At 34.6% G+C, this 19,739-nt stretch overlaps 2 protein-coding genes across 10 annotated transcripts in view; one reads left to right on the top strand and one right to left on the bottom strand.

Annotated features, from left to right (window-relative positions):
- NRPC2 (nuclear RNA polymerase C2) overlaps nucleotides 1–10,925 on the top strand; it is a 22,927-nt gene extending 12,002 nt beyond the window's left edge. For 2 of the 5 annotated variants that reach the window (XM_022283266.2, XM_088117213.1), the window contains 13 exons: nucleotides 506–583; nucleotides 650–789; nucleotides 971–1,061; nucleotides 1,559–1,677; nucleotides 1,753–1,888; nucleotides 1,983–2,113; nucleotides 3,102–3,227; nucleotides 3,314–3,369; nucleotides 4,908–4,978; nucleotides 5,215–5,299; nucleotides 5,380–5,483; nucleotides 6,858–6,986; nucleotides 7,219–7,818. In XM_022283266.2, coding sequence (XP_022138958.1) covers nucleotides 506–583; nucleotides 650–789; nucleotides 971–1,061; nucleotides 1,559–1,677; nucleotides 1,753–1,888; nucleotides 1,983–2,113; nucleotides 3,102–3,227; nucleotides 3,314–3,369; nucleotides 4,908–4,978; nucleotides 5,215–5,299; nucleotides 5,380–5,483; nucleotides 6,858–6,986; nucleotides 7,219–7,269 — 1,317 coding nt within the window. In that variant the 3' untranslated portion in view covers nucleotides 7,270–7,818. Of the gene's footprint in view, nucleotides 1–505; nucleotides 584–649; nucleotides 790–970; nucleotides 1,062–1,558; nucleotides 1,678–1,752; nucleotides 1,889–1,982; nucleotides 2,114–3,101; nucleotides 3,228–3,313; nucleotides 3,370–4,907; nucleotides 4,979–5,214; nucleotides 5,300–5,379; nucleotides 5,484–6,857; nucleotides 6,987–7,218; nucleotides 7,819–7,920; nucleotides 7,956–10,240 lie in introns of those variants that run through there. The other 3 variants (XR_002601305.2, XR_002601303.2, XR_002601304.2) reach the window with 3 other exon arrangements.
- Nucleotides 1–19,739, bottom strand: part of LOC111010010 (uncharacterized) — a 19,870-nt gene extending 131 nt beyond the window's left edge. The window contains exons 1-13 of one of the 5 annotated variants that reach the window (XM_088117215.1): nucleotides 19,583–19,739; nucleotides 18,469–18,561; nucleotides 17,535–17,669; nucleotides 15,963–16,859; nucleotides 15,652–15,742; nucleotides 15,493–15,566; nucleotides 13,721–14,699; nucleotides 13,338–13,636; nucleotides 12,627–12,733; nucleotides 11,454–11,598; nucleotides 10,485–10,637; nucleotides 10,202–10,363; nucleotides 5,710–6,037 (exon numbers count right to left, since the gene is read on the bottom strand). In XM_088117215.1, coding sequence (XP_087973341.1) covers nucleotides 10,229–10,363; nucleotides 10,485–10,637; nucleotides 11,454–11,598; nucleotides 12,627–12,733; nucleotides 13,338–13,636; nucleotides 13,721–14,699; nucleotides 15,493–15,566; nucleotides 15,652–15,742; nucleotides 15,963–16,859; nucleotides 17,535–17,669; nucleotides 18,469–18,561; nucleotides 19,583–19,621 — 3,147 coding nt within the window. In that variant the 5' untranslated portion in view covers nucleotides 19,622–19,739 and the 3' untranslated portion in view covers nucleotides 5,710–6,037; nucleotides 10,202–10,228. Of the gene's footprint in view, nucleotides 1–5,709; nucleotides 6,038–7,793; nucleotides 7,897–10,005; nucleotides 10,364–10,484; nucleotides 10,638–11,453; nucleotides 11,599–12,626; nucleotides 12,734–13,337; nucleotides 13,637–13,720; nucleotides 14,700–15,492; nucleotides 15,567–15,651; nucleotides 15,743–15,962; nucleotides 16,860–17,534; nucleotides 17,670–18,468; nucleotides 18,562–19,582 lie in introns of those variants that run through there. The other 4 variants (XM_088117217.1, XM_088117216.1, XM_088117214.1 and 1 more) reach the window with 4 other exon arrangements.

Here is a 19,739-nt window from a genome sequence, read left to right as displayed (position 1 = left end):
GAGTGAAAGTGAAGAACATTGTTGTTACTCATCCAAATCAGATTCTCCTGTTATTATTTGATATTTACTGAGAAGAATAAAAATGACCATTGATATTAGTTACTGATTGTCGTATAAAGTTGGTAACAATATGTCAGCTAGATATGTCAGCTAGCTTGATTTTAACATATTTAAAATTCTTGCTGGAACAAAAAAATTAAGCTGTTGTGTAGTTTACAGGTGCTGGATGTGATTATGGAGAAGTTTGTTTCTAATTTTAGAATATATATATATATATATATATATATATTTATATAACTAGAAAATTTATCAAGTCTTTTATCAATATTTTGGAAACCTAGCATTTTTAACAGGAAAATGGAAAACAATTTGCATGGAAGTCTCTTTCAAGCTTCCTGCAGTACTTCTATTTTCTAGAATTGATGCGTTTGTGTTACTTGAAGGGCTCCCATGTTTAACCACCTGTTTTCTTAATCAGCTTTGAGTTTTGTACTGTATTTTGCAGTTATGCCGGATGGACACGTTACTTTACTTGCTGGTGTATCCCCAGAGGCCCTTATTAACAACGAGGACAATTGAGCTGGTTTGTACGATGTATATTTTTGTGCTTCAGACATTATGAGTCCACAATTAATTATTTTGCTCTCAGGTTGGATATGACAAGCTCGGAGCAGGGCAGAATGCAACTGTTGCAGTCATGAGTTACAGTGGTTATGATATAGAGGATGCGATTGTCATGAATAAATCATCGCTGGATCGTGGTTTTGGTCGTTGTATTGTTTTTAAAAAGTATGAAAATTTACTTTGAGGAGCTTCAAATTCTTTTGGTTGCTTATTACAGTAACCACCTATTTGCTTTGGAATATGTGATTAATGGGTTAGATGGGTTGAGATAGGTCCTAAAGTTTGAAAGTTAGAGTTGCTACAAAATGAAGGTTTTTTGTAATCATATATATTCTATCATGTGCAGATATTCTTCTGTCAACCAGAAGTATGAAAACAATACTGCTGACAGGATAGTAAGGCCGAATAGAAATGATGATTTTGCAGGGAATATGCAGGTAACAAATACTCACATCTGTAGCTTCTTTTAGTGGGGAATGACATGGCTTATTATGCATGTTTCTGTGAAGAGTGATTCTTTTAAGGAAACAAAATTGTTCAACAATTGAAATGAAGAGTTACAAGGATGTTACAATAGTTTACAGGAAAAGACACAAAACAACTAAAAACTACAGCTATCAACAACCCAACTACAAAATTCTTGTTTTCCTTTTCCCTTTTTTCTGCTTCTTTTTCTCTACCTTTGGGAGATTGTATCATTTGAACATTTTGTTCCTTTTCATTGTATCTTGTTAAAAAAAAGCCAACTACAAAATCAAACCACCCACAGACTAAATCTGTGAATGGTTATTTTTTCCATTAAACTATTTCTGGTCATTCATTGCCCGACTATATGATGGGGTAATACATAGTAGTAACCTCACCATTTTCTCTTTGTGTATCATTCTCTCTTTTATGTACACTTAAACGTTTACTTGTTCACTGATTTGTATAGATATTAGATGATGACGGACTTGCTGCACCTGGAGAGATAATTAGACCGAATGACGTTTATGTCAACAAACAATCCCCCATGATAACTAAAGGGTCTCCCTTACCTGGAATACCAGACAGGTGAGTTGCAGTCAAGACATTGCTTTGACAGGTTTCACTAGTGCCATTAATGCTTACACTATTTATTGTAATCAGTGCATATAGGCCTTGTAGACAATTTTTTAAAGGTTCTGAAGGGGAGCCTACCGTTGTTGATAGAGTTGCCCTTTCTACGGACAAGAATGACTGTTTATGTATCAAATTCATAATTCGCCAGACTCGTAGACCAGAGGTGGGCATTATACTTCATGGATCACCTCGAGTGACAACATTCTCATACATGCAACTTGTCCCCCATACATTTACTTGCATGTTTGTTCTCCCAGCTTGGTGATAAGTTCAGTAGCAGACATGGGCAAAAAGGTGTATGCGGCACAATTGTCCAACAAGAGGATTTTCCATTTTCAGAACGTGGAGTTTGTCCAGATCTAATTATGAATCCTCATGGTTTTCCGAGGTAATGTGTTACTGCTTTTGTCACTAATGTTATAAACTTCCAAGAACCCTTGAGGGGTGTTTATTTAAATTTCTCTGCACCTATTCCTAGGAATATTATATGTTTTTATATGTAGATCAAAAAAGTTGTTTCAAATTCAGACAGGAGTAAAATGAATAATTATTGTGTTATGACTAATTATTAATTTTTTTATTGTACATTCTTATCTACCTAATTCTCAATATTTTTCAGTATGATTAAATAATGTATATTTATTTTATATAATTAAATATTTAAAATATTATATAGCTAAAATTATAGAAAAGTGTTATTGTCTAGAAATTGTGCAAACACGCATATATAAACTATAACAAATTATAGAAAGGTGATACATAATTCTAAACTATAATGGATGCATGATGAATTGATTTGGCCAACATTGTTGGTCACAGATGCACTAAATAAAATGACTAATCATTTTAGAAGTTCTTTTTCTCCTCCCAAATGATTGGATATCGTGCTGTATTGAGTAGTTTATGGGAGAAACTGATAACTTCATGTATCCACGAAGAGCTACTATCTAATCTGTTATATAAATTGAATCCTATTTGTTACATAATTACTGAGATTAGAAAGCAGAAAAGAAATGAATATGAAAGAATATGATCACCTAAATCAGTAAAATACAGGCTATAAGGGATGCTGTAAGCCAAATTTCCATCATATTTCTTCCATAATTGCCAGGATAATGTTTTAACAATATGGCTTGGAATCTCTCGATTTTGTCTTGCCCACATGTATTTTTGTTGTTTTACTAGGATCTTGTTTACTTTTTCCTTTGTGCTTTTGTATCTTAGTTTATGCTCTTTTTTATTTATCATTTTGCCACCCTCAATACTAATTTAGTTGCATAAATCATCATTTTAGTTTGTGATTTGATTGATGCCACTTATTACATCATGTAAGAGTAAGATTAGTAGTATTAATTGTTATAAACTTGTTTCTGCAGTCGAATGACAGTGGGGAAGATGATTGAACTCTTAGGAGGGAAAGCTGGGGTTTCGTGTGGTAGGTTTCACTATGGTAGTGCATTTGGAGAGCCAAGTGGTCATGCAGATAAAGTTGATGCTATAAGGTACTTTCTTTACAATTTACATCCAATAACTTTGTCTTCTATGGTTTTCTAGGAGTCATTAAATTATTTTATTTTCTCCATTTCAGCGAAACTCTTATCAAGAGAGGCTTCAGTTACAATGGGAAGGACTTTCTTTACTCAGGTTTTTATCTTCCCCGGGGTTAATTAGTTTCACGTGGTGAAGTTTAATGTCCTTTTATTTCTTATTTGGTTTTGTCCTGTCAAGCATTCTGCTGTTTACATTCTTACGAGTGGAGGATACTGTTTTCACGTCTTTTCTGATGTGCCTTTGTTTATTCAGATGGCTGAAGAATATGGGTCGACTTTAATCTTTTCACACAAACCATTGCAAATTAAAATACTTAAAAGATAAGATAAAGATCCAATCTCTAGTTAAACTTTTCAAGGATAGTTTTAACTGGCCCCCAAGTGGCATCCCAGTTGGTAAGGGCTTAGAGGTCTCAAGTTCGAACCTTCCGGTGAGCTTAATAGCAAAAATCTTTGATGTCTCTCGGGTTTGAGCTTTGGGACGGGTACCACTGGTTATAGGAGAGCAAAGCTCCGACTCCTAGTTCTTAAAAAAGGATAGTTTTAACTAACAATAGATAGATACAAGATAAAGAAGATGGAGATACAATATCCTTTTTCTAACATTATGAAAATTTAAACTGTGAGGGGTAGGTAAGGCATCTTGTTTTGCTTTCCAGAGTAGGTATCAGACTTAGATATCCAAAGGATAAGGGTGCTGTTGAGTGTTAGCTTCGACAAATGACACCAGATGTTCCTGAATTCTAGCTACCTTTCTTGGCAGTTACTTCACGTTCTAGTGCTACTGTACAAAACAGTTCATAAGACAACACAGTAAAAGATGACTATAGTAGAAATCTTAGTAGATTGTGGAAAACAGTATGTGATGTTTTTGCAATAGGAAGAAATTCACTTTTTCCATATATCTAAACAATGTTACAACCCTAATTTAAAGAAAGGGTATTAAACAAGAATGGAAATAAACAAAATATACATATTTACATCCAGAAGAATAGAAATGCAGTAGGAACTTGGTCCATGAGGAATGTTGGCCAAGTTTGTCCTTGAGCGGGATTCTTAGTCGGGAATAGAACGTATACATATTTACAACTGGAAGAATAGAAACTTGGTCCGTGAGGGATTTGGGCCAAGTTAGTCCTTGAATGAACTTCTTTGTCGGGACATTTTCAACAGCTTGGAACTTGTATGAAGCATACACACAAATGTAAAACATGACATGAAATAGACATAAACCTCAATTTCACAAAGTTTTAGGCAAACACTTGTTCGGTTTACATGTATAATTTTCTAGGGAATTACATGACCTCTAAAACTGAGGATTTACCAATGTATTCTGTTTAGTCTGGTTGTTATTACTTTGTCATTTGCTTACATGGTGCGGTTCCAATAGCAATAGGCATTAGTTTCATGTGGTTTTTCTTCGTTAGAAAAGCTATATCTAGCATTATGGAATGGAATCGCACATGATTGCTTCTATGAGTTCACTTCGGCTAAGCAAGCCTTTTCTCTTTGCCAATACACTCTGGATGCTAAATAATGAAATTGTGAAAAGGAAATTTCTAGACTATTATTCTCTGGAGCTCAAATTTGCTGCTTTGACTGTCAGAGGCTGAATGTTCTTTCATTCTTTAGGTATCACAGGTTGTCCATTACAAGCATATATATTTATGGGACCAATTTACTACCAAAAGTTAAAACACATGGTAAGATTCTGTTCCTCTCCTATTGATTCCAGTTTTCTACCATGAGAATAAATCAAATGGCACAACATCAAACCAGTAAACCTACAAGTTACAGAAAAGAAACGGACCAGTTTCTTACCAAAAGCTACGAGTTACCATGTTGTGAATTGTTGTTTTCAATTCATTTTTTTTTTTATATTCTGATTTCAATTATTTACTGTATCAGTTTTGCTCGTCTAATTTTTCATGATAAATAGGTCTTGGATAAAATGCATGCTCGAGGTAGCGGTCCGCGTGTCATGTTGACTAGACAACCAACAGAAGGGAGAGCTAGGAATGGAGGTTTGGCATCCTAATTATTATTTTCAACTTCTTCTCATTGTAAGAAGTACTGGATGTTTAAGCAGCTGTCTATTTCCCAGGACTACGAGTGGGAGAAATGGAACGTGATTGTTTGATTGCTTATGGTGCTAGCATGCTGATTTTTGAACGCTTAATGGTGTCAAGCGACCCTTTTGAAGTTCAGGTACTTCTTTTTATTTGTACTTATGTCTTCCCATTTTGTAGTTTCATAGTCCTATTTTTTCTCTTTACGAGAAACAAACAATTCATTGAAGATATGAAATATACACGAGGGGAGAGAGAGAGACCCAAAGAACTGGGGTTACAATGAGGCCTGCCAGTTGATCAAAAGGACATTTAAATTTTAAACTATAATATGTGAATTGTGGAGTGAAAGCTTTTACACTGGCTAGAAGACTTTACGAAAATAGATTCCATAAAACTGTCCAAAGAGATGCATTTGTAGTTTTCTTAGAAGAGGAAACATGCGGCCTATTGCTAGACCAAGTAAAAGAGCCTCCTTTTAAGGGCACATCTATCAGCTCTACATCACAGATCAAAGCATTGAAAGTCTTCATACTTTTTTTGTCACCCTGCCAACCTCCTGATTTTTCAGAAACCCATCTAACCACGTTAAAATCTCCTCCAATGCGCCAGAGTTTAGAACATAACCCGATAGATCAGCCACCTCCTGATAGAAATCATATCTGCCTTGGGGAGTGACAGGGCCATAGACTTCTGTAATCCAACCACTAAAAGAGTTGTTCTTTTTAACGAGAAACAAACTTTTCATTGATATATTGAAACGGAAGAAAACGGTCAAGGATACAAACTCCCAAAGGGAGAAAACAAGAAAAAAAACAGCCAAATAAAGAACAAAATTCTAAAAGATACAACAGAATAAAACATTGATGAACAAAGCAACTATAAGCTCAACGAAAACATGCGCCAAAAGAATCCTAATCACTCTCTTCAAGCTTGAGAAAGATCGCCCAGAATAGAATCAACAACATGAATAAAGTCTTCCTTCCAAAGGATGATAATTCCGCCAGCAGAGCCCATTGCATCTAAAGCAACCCAACTTATCCTCCTCGAGCTCCAGATCGACTTAATCAAAGTTCCTAGTTCAGGCCCCCCAGTTTGGTCACCTGAAGAATAACGACGTCTGGACCTATTTTAATAAGCATTTGTTGTTGAATGGCATGTTATTTCTTTCCAACCATAGGCTCCACCGGAAAAAGCTGTGATAGTTTAGACTCAAAGAATTCCTTTCTCTGAATCATTGTTACAATAAAATGAAGTAGAAGTGTTTTCTTTTGATTTATAATCTTCTGGAGACCGAGTAATAAGCATTCTAACTCTTGTGACGATAAGGCACCACATTGTTTGGCTCTTAATTGTAATTTTTAAAGATTTTGAAGAGAAGTTATTGAAAAAGAGATTTTAAAATGGGATAAAGTAATGAGTCTTCACCACGCTACTATTTGGAACAGTTAATGTTGATAATTTTGTGTATACTTCCATAAAGCTGATGATGCTCCCCCACTAATTGGCACAGGTCTGCAGAGTTTGTGGTTTGTTAGGATATTACAACCACAAGCTAAAAACGGGAATTTGTTCCTCATGTAAAAATGGAGAAAATATCTCTACTATGAAGCTTCCGTACTCGTGCAAGCTTTTAATCCAGGTGGGAAACTTTTCTCTTCTTTTTCTAGGTTTTTGGTTGGTTTTACTATATCTAGTTTTATTTTCTGTTGATTTCCTTCTCATGGTTAATGAATGTAGATCAAGAATAACGCCTGCTTGCTTATTTATTCTATTTTCTCATAGCAGTTTTCTTATGAACGTTAGTCATCATTTAGAGGTCCCTTGCTGGTTTGGATCAGCAGCTAATGCACCATAATTGTTTCTATATGCAGGAACTTCAATCTATGAATATTGTTCCTCGTCTAAAATTGGAAGAAGCATGATCTGTCATCAAAGACATGATTCGATCGGGTCAAGATTGTACATAGAAGAAAATTTTGGAAAAGCTTTATTTTTTTCTCAGCGAGACTAGACGCCCAGACAGACGTGCCTTGGCCAGATGACAACTTTTGCAGCCAGCTTTGCACACGCACCCTTCTCTGTGGACGTTGTAGGCCTCTCAGTTTCTCCTATCCGATGCAACAGCTTTTAGTTTGCTAGCTAACTCATCGTCTCTATACAACAGGTTTGCTGCCATTGTCTGTCTGCCAGGTTCTAGGTGCGTTCAACTCTTATTAATTTATCATTCATTTCGGGGTCGCACTTGCACAACTGAGTGTCGCAAAGGATTCAAGTGGTTTTCTGTTTTTCTTATGCACATAAGTTAGTTCAAGAGAAAGATCAATGACAAGTTTATAGGGAGTATATCATTATTGGGTAAGATCATGTTATTAGATTTATAGGCTCAGCACGACCTTACTTGAACTGGACCTGTTCTATAGGTTGTACTACTGTCGTTGAGTTCTCGAATATTTAGTGTTAATTATAACTTATATTCGTTCGTCCAACAAAGAGTTCCGTCAATATTTTTTGATAGAATTCTGGGTATTTTAATCAACCAAACCACCATCCTGAAAATGAAAAATTTTTCACAGGAAATCGTCAGTGATGACTTGAGGAATGCTAACAGGTGAGAATGCAGTTTTAAGCTTAAAGTTTTGTCTTTCTTTTAGTTTATTTATTTTAAAAGGCATGTTGGTAAATCACTGATTTCTTCGGTCCGTTTTGATAACTATTTTCGTTTTGTGTTTTCAATTGTGTTTGATTTCTATAATTTCTTCACATCTGAATGGTTAGCCAAATTTTTAAAAATAAAAACAAGTTTTGAAAACTGGTCTCTGCAGTTTTTAAATTCTGATTTAGATTTTGAAAATATTTTTAAGAGGTATATAACAAAACAAAGATGGGATTGTTTAATAAGTTCTAAATAGGTTTCTGTTTTTCTAGACACAGGTAGCATAAATATGTATATTCGAACATAGCAAAAGGTTAAAAATATTACAAATATGACAATCTAAATCAAACTCGTACATAAAGTGATTTTCTAAAATACGTAGCAAATTTATGTCATCAATTGAAATTTCTCACTCTCTCAACAAGTATTCCCTTTGGACGTTTCTTTTTTGCTTAACCTTTCCCTGCCTATTTTTTCTTTCCCTCTCTATTATATAGAAACTTCTACATTCTAACTTCTATCTAAAATTTCTCAATAGCGTTCTCTCCATCTAACTTATAAATCTAATGCTAAATTTCAAAAATTTATACTTATAAAATTACGAATATATACTAATTAAAAATAAGATCTGATTTGATAATTAATTGTATAGTTCATACAAATTATTATCAAACTGTTTTGGTTTACAGAAAATATTATGTAACATGTTTTGCTTTTTAGTTCCTAAAATCACCTAAAATTATTTTTATCAAACACGATTATGTTTTGCTTTTTAAGAAAAAGAAGCCAAAAATATCTCAATCTTTAAGTTACATTTGGATGAATTTAAGATATTATCTCAGAAGTTATATGTGGAATGCATCAAAGCTTTCGTTTGCTCAATGAACTAATGAGCTTATATTCAAATTCAAATGTCAAAAGAAATTTAGTAGAATTATTTTAGCCTTTTCGACTTTTATCATTAAGGTATCATTTAATAACATCTCTATTTCTTGTTTTCTAGTTATCATTCCTATTTTCTTAAAAATATTTAGATCAAATACAAGTTCTAATTTTTACATGTAAGAGACTAATATATACTTTCATAACAAAAGTACAACATAAGAATTTTTATTTTTTATTTTTAAAAATTTAAAAAAACTAGATTTAAGAACTTGGATTTTTTAATTAAAAATTAAGATTTAAAGTTTTAGTTGATTTCAATCGTTATATTTTCAAATTTTATTTTATGTATTCTTTTGATTGTTGGAACTTTGAAAAATGAATATTTTAGTTTCTATCTGAAAGTAAAATGAAAATATTTAGCTTAAAATTATAGCTACATTTTAAAAAAATGTATCGAATGTATCATCCAATTAAAATTAAGATAAAAAGATCAAAATGATTACTTTTTAAAAGTACCAAAGGGCAAAATAAAATTTCAAAAATAAACAAAAGATAAGAGTATGACAAAATAGTATGTAAATCTAAAATGAAAGATAACTAAAAATGCTACCAAACACATTTCCAATAAAAAAGAAGGCAAAAGAAATAATTGCAAAATGAATTTTTGTATTGCTTTTCAAAATGCAAGACATAATAAATGAGAAAAAAAAAACGAAAATGTCATCGCATTCGAGCCTATCCTATGAGCTTAAGTTTAGCATGAATGCTTGGAAACTCGCGAGTCTTGAAGAATATTTTTCAAGAATTTTAATGCTCATTTTTCTTGAAACAACACTTTAGAGTACAGATTTGGTTTGGTTTGGTTTCATTTTCGAGGATTCAATGCTCACCAAGGAAGCAAAACAAATAGTTTGGTCAAAAATCAAACGAAACCAAATTGATTTATTTTTCTAGTAGTTTTAGAGGCTTAATTATGTAATTCCACAGAAACTACCTTTTGCAATTCAAAAAATATAAAACCTAGAGAACTTTGCAAACAAGACCTTGTTTCCCAAATAGAGCAGAGAGAAGCTCAGCCCAATGACATCTTTCATTATTTCGAGGAAACTGACTGCTCAAATCAAAATTTCACGAGATATTTAATATCATTGCCTGATGTTGATGATTCGATCTCAATTTAATATTTTATTTGACTTCGTCCATCTATACATTCATATTGACAATCACAACACAAGACAAAATAATCTAGGATTTTTGTAATATATCTTTCTTTTAAAAAACCACCTAGAAAACTAATGCGTGTTATACACATTTACCTTGTAAATAACTCTGAAGACGCCAACTTATAATTCCAGGCTAGTTTCTCTGAAAGCTGGAACGTTTAAAATATTTGGAGTTACCGTAGAAGTGGACTGATTGTTGTCTGCCAAAGGAAGGAGGTCTCCCAAGTGTAAGCTGTTTATGATCCATTTTGCAGACTGTGAAAAGCCAAAGAGGAACAAAAGAATCTGATTTATTTCTTTGAAATGGTGGATGGAGTGCATCTTCTAGTCATTCAACCAATATATGATTATCAAGGGCAAGCAAGTAGTTACTTACCATAATGGGTATGCCTTGTTCTAAGGCACACTGCTTCAAGTGACGGGACGCCTTGTACTCGTCCTCAAATACGATGACTCCAATCGAAATCTTCTCTTTATTTAGACTCTTTACTAACCACTGTAGGGCCTTGAATATTTGTCCACCTCCATGCTGAGTTAACGAAAAATAGAAGACTGAATTGGTCAGCTCCAAGTTGTAACAAGAATGCTTCAGTTATCAATGACATGATACTGAATGCTATGGATAAAACTTTGGAGGCATAAGAAAAGCAGAGATTCATAATTATATGCAGTTTTTTTGTATGTAAGATAAGAGGTATGAGCGTATCATTACCAAAGGAGAGAATACACAAAAAGAAAAAGATGATTGATATTTGTAGTTGAACCATCACTGAACCCATAAGTTTAAAGCTAATTTAAATATTTATCTATACTTTGACATTCTCTCTCACCCTTGGGTTTGAAAATCTGTGCAGGGCCCAACAAGTGATTATCAGTTAAACTAGGATTCAAATACATGACTTTATTTAATCATTTATTAATATTTTAACCAATGGAAGTTAAATAATTCTTCCTCTTATATATATACTTTTTTTTTCTGATCAAATAAAAAGAGGAAAAAGAAAAAGATTTGGAATCTCATAGCAAGTGTTTGAATTCTTCTTGAATTTTGAACATCGAAGACATTATAGTAGCAAACCTGTAGATAAGATTAATTGTCTACATCATTAATTTTTTTAAAACATATTCCAATAATGAAGGTAATATCATTTACCTTCATTATTAGAATATTTTGATCCCACAGACGTGGCAGAGGGAAATTGTAAGAAGTTTCATGCTCTTGTTTCTTTTTCAACCGTCCATCAAGACGATCACTACATTTAGTAGTTCAATTGATGAATAAAGAGATTAAATCAACTTTACGTAAATAGATGGGGAGAGAATCAGTAAAAGGAGCAAACCTTACCTTTAATACCTTCGTCAATTTGTTGCAGAAACCTTGTTTCCCATGAAGCATGACCCCAACTTTCTCGAATATATATCTTCGACTACTGTGTCTAATTGAACATCCAACTTGGGAACAATCGGCTTGATTTGATATAATCATGTACCTTAACAGGAAAATTAATAAATTTCACATAAGCCACAGAAAGAAAAAAAAGAAACAACCACCAAAGACCAACCAAAAGCAGCTATGTAAATAAAAACAACTTATAATCAATTAAAATGTTTTTAGAAAGCTGCATTCGACAAGAAATACATGGACATGTTAAGGGGCATGGGTGAAATGCATGAACATTGCCCAGAGAACAGCCAGGCTGAAAGGTATAGTGCATTAAATGCATAAAATGCCGATCCACCATCACTCCATTCACGAATTAATATGCAGTATATAGGTACTATCTCATTTTTGGATTCTACCCAAGAAATCTTGTATAATGAGGATGTCCTCGTAACCACCAGCAGGTGGTGGCATAGTAGGCTTGTGGCCAAATGGGGATACCCCACTCCTTGGTTCTAGCCCCGCAGGGCGCGTAGCCGAGGCTTCTCCCATTCGGGGACAAGTCCTACAACATCGATTACAGTGTTGGATGGTCGTCGATACCTCTAATTATAGGGATCAAAGCCACACGGCATTGATTCTAGGTTTATAGAAATAGAAAAAATGAGGATGTCCTAGTAACCAGATTCATTCCCCCAATATACCATCAAACAAAAACCAGCAAATCTTTCCTTAAGTAGACGTTGATATCTTGTAGAGAGCTTGCTCTTATCTAAACCAGTTCCTCCTCTCTAGAGCATGCCGCCTATCTAATAGAACTCTACTATATAGGTCACGTTAGCCACTAATCTCTCTTTTCTCGCGCCCTTTACGACCCTTCCCTAAAAAAAGAAACCAACAAACATCCATAATAATACTTTAAGAGCATGTGGTTGAGATAACCAACGGTCACCACTTCTGTTTGCCATTTAAAAACTTCATCCATGAAACTGTCTCTGAGGCACACCCTTGGTATTTTAGGGCACTCCTCTTTTTGTTTACAATGTTTTTTCGTCTCCTTCACAGATCATCGTCAACATAATTTACAGGGGGGAATTTTCATAATGCTGGAAGGAAACACAAGAATTTACAACTTACTTCGTAGGTGGTAACATGGAACCAGCTGCAATTGAATCTGTCAGCCAACTGACATTGACTATAAGGGCATTCACCGCACACCCATACAAGAATTTTGTTGTTTGGAGCTAAAACAAAACAAGTTAACAATAATCAGTTCATCAAAGTTGAAAAATAATAATTAAAAAAATTCTGTGTCAAATGGTAATGGAAAGTTGTCGCTGGTTATCTAATAACATTAGAGTCTAATTGGAGTTTTTTATAAAAACAAAATTGAAAAACATGAAATTAATTGAAAAACAGAATTTGATTGCAAAAAGATTTGCCCTCAACAGAATTTCTTGGGCGATTAGAACGATAAAGACCAAAAATAGGTGACTTTTTTTTTGTCTGGAACTATGCCATGGAGTAAACACGATGGATAGGATGCAAGAAAGATATCCCAACTTGCTACTCAAACTGGAGGACACTTCGTATTTTTTCATTATCGAGCAGCAAGTGTTGGAGACTTTTATTAGAGTTTCAATGAATCTTCGATTTTCCATAGAGCAGCGAAGGAAAATTTAAGACAGATGTCATGTGGCCATGGATTTAAGAAAGCAAAGATACGTCAAAAGAAAAAGAGAATGCAAAAACTTGTCAAAGTAGATATATCAAACCACAGAATCACACAATTTCAAAAAGGTAGGAGGGGAAAATACTTGGAGTAAGAATGATTTTGAGGGAACCAACCTTCTTCGGAGAGAGAATAACAGGAGCCCCTTTACAGTTTAATCTTGACATCCTTTTCCCCATTGAACTTGAACTAGGAATGTCAGGAAGAACCATACCCCCATTATTCCATACTAACCCTTCAATATCCTTTTCTTTCCGACTAGAAAATCCTGTTAGCAAGAACAGTATGCCTTGAAATATTAATCTCTTCCTGCTCTTACAGTAGAGACCCTTGAGATAGCATTTACCATCACGATGACGAGACACTGAGCATTGATTAGAAAACTTCCGTCTTTTACCACTTCTGAGAGCAGAATCTGCATTTCAACAAAAAAAAAAAAATTTATTTGTAAAATCATAGTAAATCGTGTCAATAGCACCAACAATATTCCAGCCCTTACAATTTTTTGGTGTTGGATATACTTTCTGAAGATCCTGGTTTTGTTGAAGCTGGTCGTTTGCTTCTGAGAAACGAACTCTCTTTTGCACCGCCATACACAGCTCAAGGGGACTCGTACTTTCATATTGCATCTTCGTGAGGTTTTTGACCTTTTGAGGATCGGACAGAGTTTCAGGCCCTGAACTCTGTACATGATCTTTCTTGATAGAGGATTTTTTCATTATAGGTTTAGGTACCTGCAGACTCTGATTTAAACTACTAGGAGTTATCCTTTTTTTTACTGACTGAACAAGGAACTCAGTCCCATCACCAGCAACTCCATCAGTTTTACTTTTTAGTTCTGTTGTTTCCACAACCAAACTCTGGTCGGCATCAGTTTGGAAGTCCACAGTATCGATATTTCCAGCTCCAGAAGTAGGCCAAGAGGGTGAAGTGTCCACAAAATTTCTTTTACAAGGAAGCTTCGTGCAATCCAGACGAGGATCCAGTGATAACAGTTGATGTGAATACTTGTTGCCCAAATCTCCCCCTTCCAAAGCAACATGAGTGGGTGAAATCGTGCTGTAAGTCTTAAGCGAAGTTGATTGCCTTCGAATTGAGGGCCTAGAACCTCCAACATCCACAAAGGTTCCGGAGCATTCTTTCATACAATCTTTTTCTTCATTCAGATTCTGTCTAACACAATCAGTGTCCAATGATATGCTGCATGGAACGAAAGAACATAGAGGATCGACCAAGGATAGGCTACATTTCACAACATCTTCAGATACCAGCAAACCCTCATCACCTTTTTCATCTAAATGACCAAAAGGTACACTTGACTGTGAAGCAACTTGGACCTTAGATTCACATCTTTGCACACAAGAGCTCTCGTCTGGAGCTATATCAGCAGATTCAGAAAGAAAGCTTGTCTCATTAACAAACATCGAAGGAATGGTTTTACCATCATTTGGCCTCAATTTCTCAGAAACATCTACTTCCTTTTAGGGAAATGGAAGAGGAAAGACACGATAAGAGTAACAATTAGATGAAAAGAAAAAAAAAATGATTATACTAACAAAAGAAAATGAACGTGGAAAGAGACCATAATAGTAACTGTTAAAATGAAACAACTGATCGTATGCCTATGCATCACAAGTGGAAATGAAACCTGTGGACCTAAATAAGGTAAAACTGGAGAAGAAAAAACTTTTGGGGTGGGGAGTTACACCAATGAGAAATGCTAAATCCAAGCCTCCACATTGAAGGGATTTTAACAATTAAGAGTACGTAAAACTAAAAAGTAGCCAACGCCTTCCTTACCTATATCATTTTTTTCTTTTAACAAGAAACCCTTCGTTACTTATACCATTGGTGAGAAGATTAAGCTTTATGTCATAAAATAAATGAACATATGGAACAAAAATGGTCCCAAGTAGGCACTCTAGAGTAACCATCGCCACAAATTGAACCTAGACCAAAATTCTAAAATATATCTGAGAAAACTCAATAAACCAATACGTTGTATGATTTTATTAAAAAAGGAGAAAAAAGAAAAACAAAACACGCAGTGTTCTTTCCATTGCAATTGAATCTCTTTTGCTAGAACACTTGGAAATAAATAATAAAAAATGATACATCTCGATTCTCGACTTAACAAAGTTTGTTAATCTTGAACACTAAGTTATCTTCTGTTTAATACTATCAAACTCCATCTTCGAACATAGTAATCTAGAACTCTAATGTATGGACCAACATGGCAGGTTGAAAATAAGAGTACAATGGAGCACACACCTTACCTGTCCAACCACCCAGCCAACGACTCTTAAATCTGTTGGGAGTTAGGACAGAGACCCGTTCTTCATTTTCTGAAAATGTGAAAAAAAAAACACTATTTAAAACTTAAGCCTGTATAATCTCATCCATAAAAAATACAGAATCAAAGTGACTCACTTGCTAGCACTGTATTGCAATCATGTAGGCTGGAGTTTTCCTTGGCATGAATCAAATACAAACTTGTATTAACTGTAGACGACGCAATTTTCTGCAGACATGATATCATATTGTCATTATTGACAGCTTAAATACTAGTCAATGTTATTTATAATGCTAACGTTCAACCATTATTACATTAATCTGACAAATAATGGAGATAACCTTAAACACTTCTTTTTAAGTGGAAGGTCTTTTCCATATGTCTCATTCAAAATATTTTGGGTAAGCATTGAGCAAATCTCAATATGGTGATGTCTTCTGGACTTTACCTGTTTTACAACAAACTCATCTGATTCATTCTGCGCTGATTGCTGCAATATTGACCCATCATGTTTACAACAGTTTGGACTAATTGAAGCCAAGACGACATTATCAGAAAGTTTATTTTGAATGTTACAACTTGCAGGTTCTAAAGGCAAGCTCTCAGGTCCTGTCACAACACAATTCTCTTCGAACTGTTTCAGAGGAAATTCATTCCCCAACATGTCTTGTTGACTCCTCATATCTACAGGATTACATTGACTGCCACGTGCAGAATGATTTTCATTGAGAGGAGTATCTTGAACATCAAAACCTATTTTTTCACACTGATCATTGTTGAGAATATTGCAAGGTAATCCTACATAATCAAATGCATCTCTCATTATTAAGTCATCCAAGTCTGAAAGAGAGTCGTTCAACCCCACTTCCTCATTTAAGCCTTCATAGGCACTTTCCAACAACTCAATACGAGCTCTTTTGACCTGGAGGGAAACTTCAAGGACAGATTCAACTGATAGTGCTTCTGAATCGAGCTCAGTCTTTAACAAGTCGTGTATAACCAGTGCTTCAGATGCCACAACAGAAAGCTCAATTGCATTGTTAACTTCCGAGCCCCCAGAGTCTTCTCCCCATTGATTTTCACGATCTTCAGTATTGGTCGGAGATTGACATACAACATTTTCCACAATGTCTTTGTTGCTAGATTTAGTTGACAAATCTACCTCGCCAACATTAATGTCCCTTCTGGATGAAATATTTTCTCTGGAATCAAGTGATGCTTCAACCATACTGATTGACTGAACTTTATTATAGTCAAGCAAGTGGTGAGACCCATCCAAATGTTGGGTTGAACTACATTCCGAGCCCCCATATGATGACAGATGCAAATGAAAATTAAGTACCTGCTTTTGTTGTAAGAAAACCAATGAGAAAAACATGACACCATATTATTTATTTATTCAGAAAAAGTAATCCAACTGCAGAAATGTCCAGATTAGAAATCTAGGGAGTCTTCAATATAACAATAGGAAATAAGAAATATATTAAAATGCATGCTTATTAGTTTTGGATTCTTAATAATATCAATCCAGAATCTTAAAGAAATAGTCTTTTCATCAGATGAAGGGATGAATTATACTGGTTAAGAAAATACATGTTGATTCTGCAAAAGAAGGTTACTTGTAAATAATTTGATTTGGAGGAATGCATTTTAGCCCTTTCGTGATTCTGCATAGAGTGGAGATCTTATACTCAATTAAATTAAGCTCGTCTACTTCTCACCGCATACATAAGATTTTCATGCATAGTAGTTCATCTCACTAAATACATCCATCCCTATAAAGTTAGTGGTAAATAGCATATCTAAAACAGATCCCCGTTCCTGAAGTTTTCAATCTGAAAATATAATTGTACTTAATTTATACCTACATCATTCGGACTGTCTGTAGGAGCTATTTATTTCTGTCGGAGAATGTTTGTAAAATCCTTCACTTATTCAACCATCTAATTTCGAAGAAGCCTATTTGGATTGGATATCCAATTAAAGAACCCCGTATCTGTAAAACGGGCCACAAACTTACATTATTAGATGATGGCACTATGCTTTCAGGTAAACTGTCCTGTCCTGATAGAAATAAACGATAACTGTTGCATCCACCATCTTTTGGAGATAGATTTGCATCTTCCAGTTGATTGACAATTCCATGCCCAAATTCCTACGGTAAATACAAAAGACATGCATCAGAACATATTAGAACCATGTAGTCTGTCCAAGAAGTGCAACTAATAGCAGGGCTGAGCATGAAATAGTTCAACACCATGCAATGCAATATTCAGCTACCTATTTTTGTTTAACTGAAACTGAATTCCCATGTGACCTTAACAGATCAAGTTCTTTACATGTTATGAGATCTAAAACCATCAAACAACATTATTAATTTAAAAAATAAGTCGCTGATAATACCAGAAAAAATATATAAAGAATAACTAGAATGTATCACTCCTAAATGAACTAGGATGTATCTACTGAACTGGACCAGGGAGGTCACCAAACATCTTTGCTATATTATTGATTTATAGCAGAAAAAGAGTAAAAAAATGTTCCAGAGTATAAAACAATATTTAAGGAAAAAAATGAACTGATTAGCTCTGTGAGAATCTATTTCTAGATTGTATACCTATATAATTCCTTTATACTATTTTCTTGTTTTGAAGAGTGCAAAGTTACTCTGCTCAAAAGGATAAGTATTTGATTATGAAACAAAACCAAAGGCATGTCCAAAATATGTCAATAACCATCTTATGAGCTCAACTCCGATTCAAAATAGAATGTGGTTGCCAATCAAATTGTTTTTTGCCAAATTCATTTCTATTTCCAGGCACATATCCACTTTTGAAGCTAATGTTGAATCATTCAATTGGAAAAGCTACAAGGAAAGTTCACAGGAACCTCAAACAAGGATTATGAACAAAATAAGACCATAGTAAATTTAAATACCAGAGAAGAATGTCAACCTTGATTGCTGACTCGTAAAGGGATTCTATTTCTTGCTCATTGGATGGTGTTGTTTGATTGTGCTGAAGCCAGCAAGGAAGCCAAGCTAAATCCTGTAATTAAAACATATTTTACAAATCAAAGACAGTTAGGATGCCTAATAGGAACATAGCTATAATGCCAAGTATAAGACTGAAGAAAAAAAATAACCATCTGTTCAAGAAATTACCATAAAAGTATGGCTAAAAATGTTGCAGTTATTTCTAGCAGAAACGGTGCTAACCAGAAAAATGAATCTCAAATTCAGGTGTAAAGTATCTAAAAGAATGGAGCTCAATTCTTAAGACAATATATAATATAAAAACCATAAAGATACGAAGTAGGTTCTCATCTGACCAGTCCAATCTGGACGAGCTCCATGCATTGTTCAATTCCACTAGGTTAATACGAATTACAGGGGATTGAAACTACTAAGCCTTAATAAAGCTAAATTTATTGGAACTTTGCAGAAATCACGAGATGATATAGCTACTTTTGACTGACAACGAAGAAAAAACAAAAAGACAGGCAACTGGTAAGCACCAAGTATAAGAGGCACAATTATGACTTCTTTCTCAATAATATAGCTGAATCGAGATACCAAATAAACAAGAACCGGTTATTAAATTTATATTATCCTTCCTGCAGGTTGGAAGTATGAAAATTATAAGATTTGAGAAACCAAGAAGAATGTCTGTAAGAGAAACAAATTGAAAAAAGTCCAGTTTCATGCCGACACTATTCCAAACATTTGAAGCAGTCCAATATTCTCTCGCAGATAATCCTGGATAATTTTACAAATTTCTCAAACACTTGCTTCGATTAGTCCGCAAACGAATGCAACTCAGTCCATTCACTTGTCAAAATAATGAACACGAAATTGAAAACACCATCCGATCTTCCGCGATCGAAATTTCAACTTAATTGTCCATAAATAGTGCGAATAAATAACACAACGAACTTCGTAGTTCATATTCTGTTCCTTCATTTTCCAGGAACTAAACTAAGTGGCGGTAAAAGTAGAATAAACAAACAAGAAGATTATCGGTATAATCGATGAATCAGTAATGGTTAGAAGGAGAAATGCGAGTTTACCTCTGAGAATTGAGGAGTACGAAGCTCTAAGGTTTCCATCTATAAATCGAAGAATCGATCAATCTTCAAGTCGCTTAATCCTCCATGGAAAACGATATGTACTGCGTCGCAGAGAGAGAGAGAGATTTGGCGCCAAAATAACCTTCGGAGCGGCGGG

Source organism: Momordica charantia (assembly GCF_013281855.1).
Source record: "Momordica charantia cultivar OHB3-1 chromosome 9 unlocalized genomic scaffold, Mcharantia_2.0 BLBB01000009.1, whole genome shotgun sequence".
NCBI classification, from domain to species: domain Eukaryota; kingdom Viridiplantae; phylum Streptophyta; class Magnoliopsida; order Cucurbitales; family Cucurbitaceae; genus Momordica; species Momordica charantia.
The sequence above is the reverse complement of the archived record's forward strand: the minus strand, read 5'-3'. Positions and strand labels throughout refer to the sequence as shown.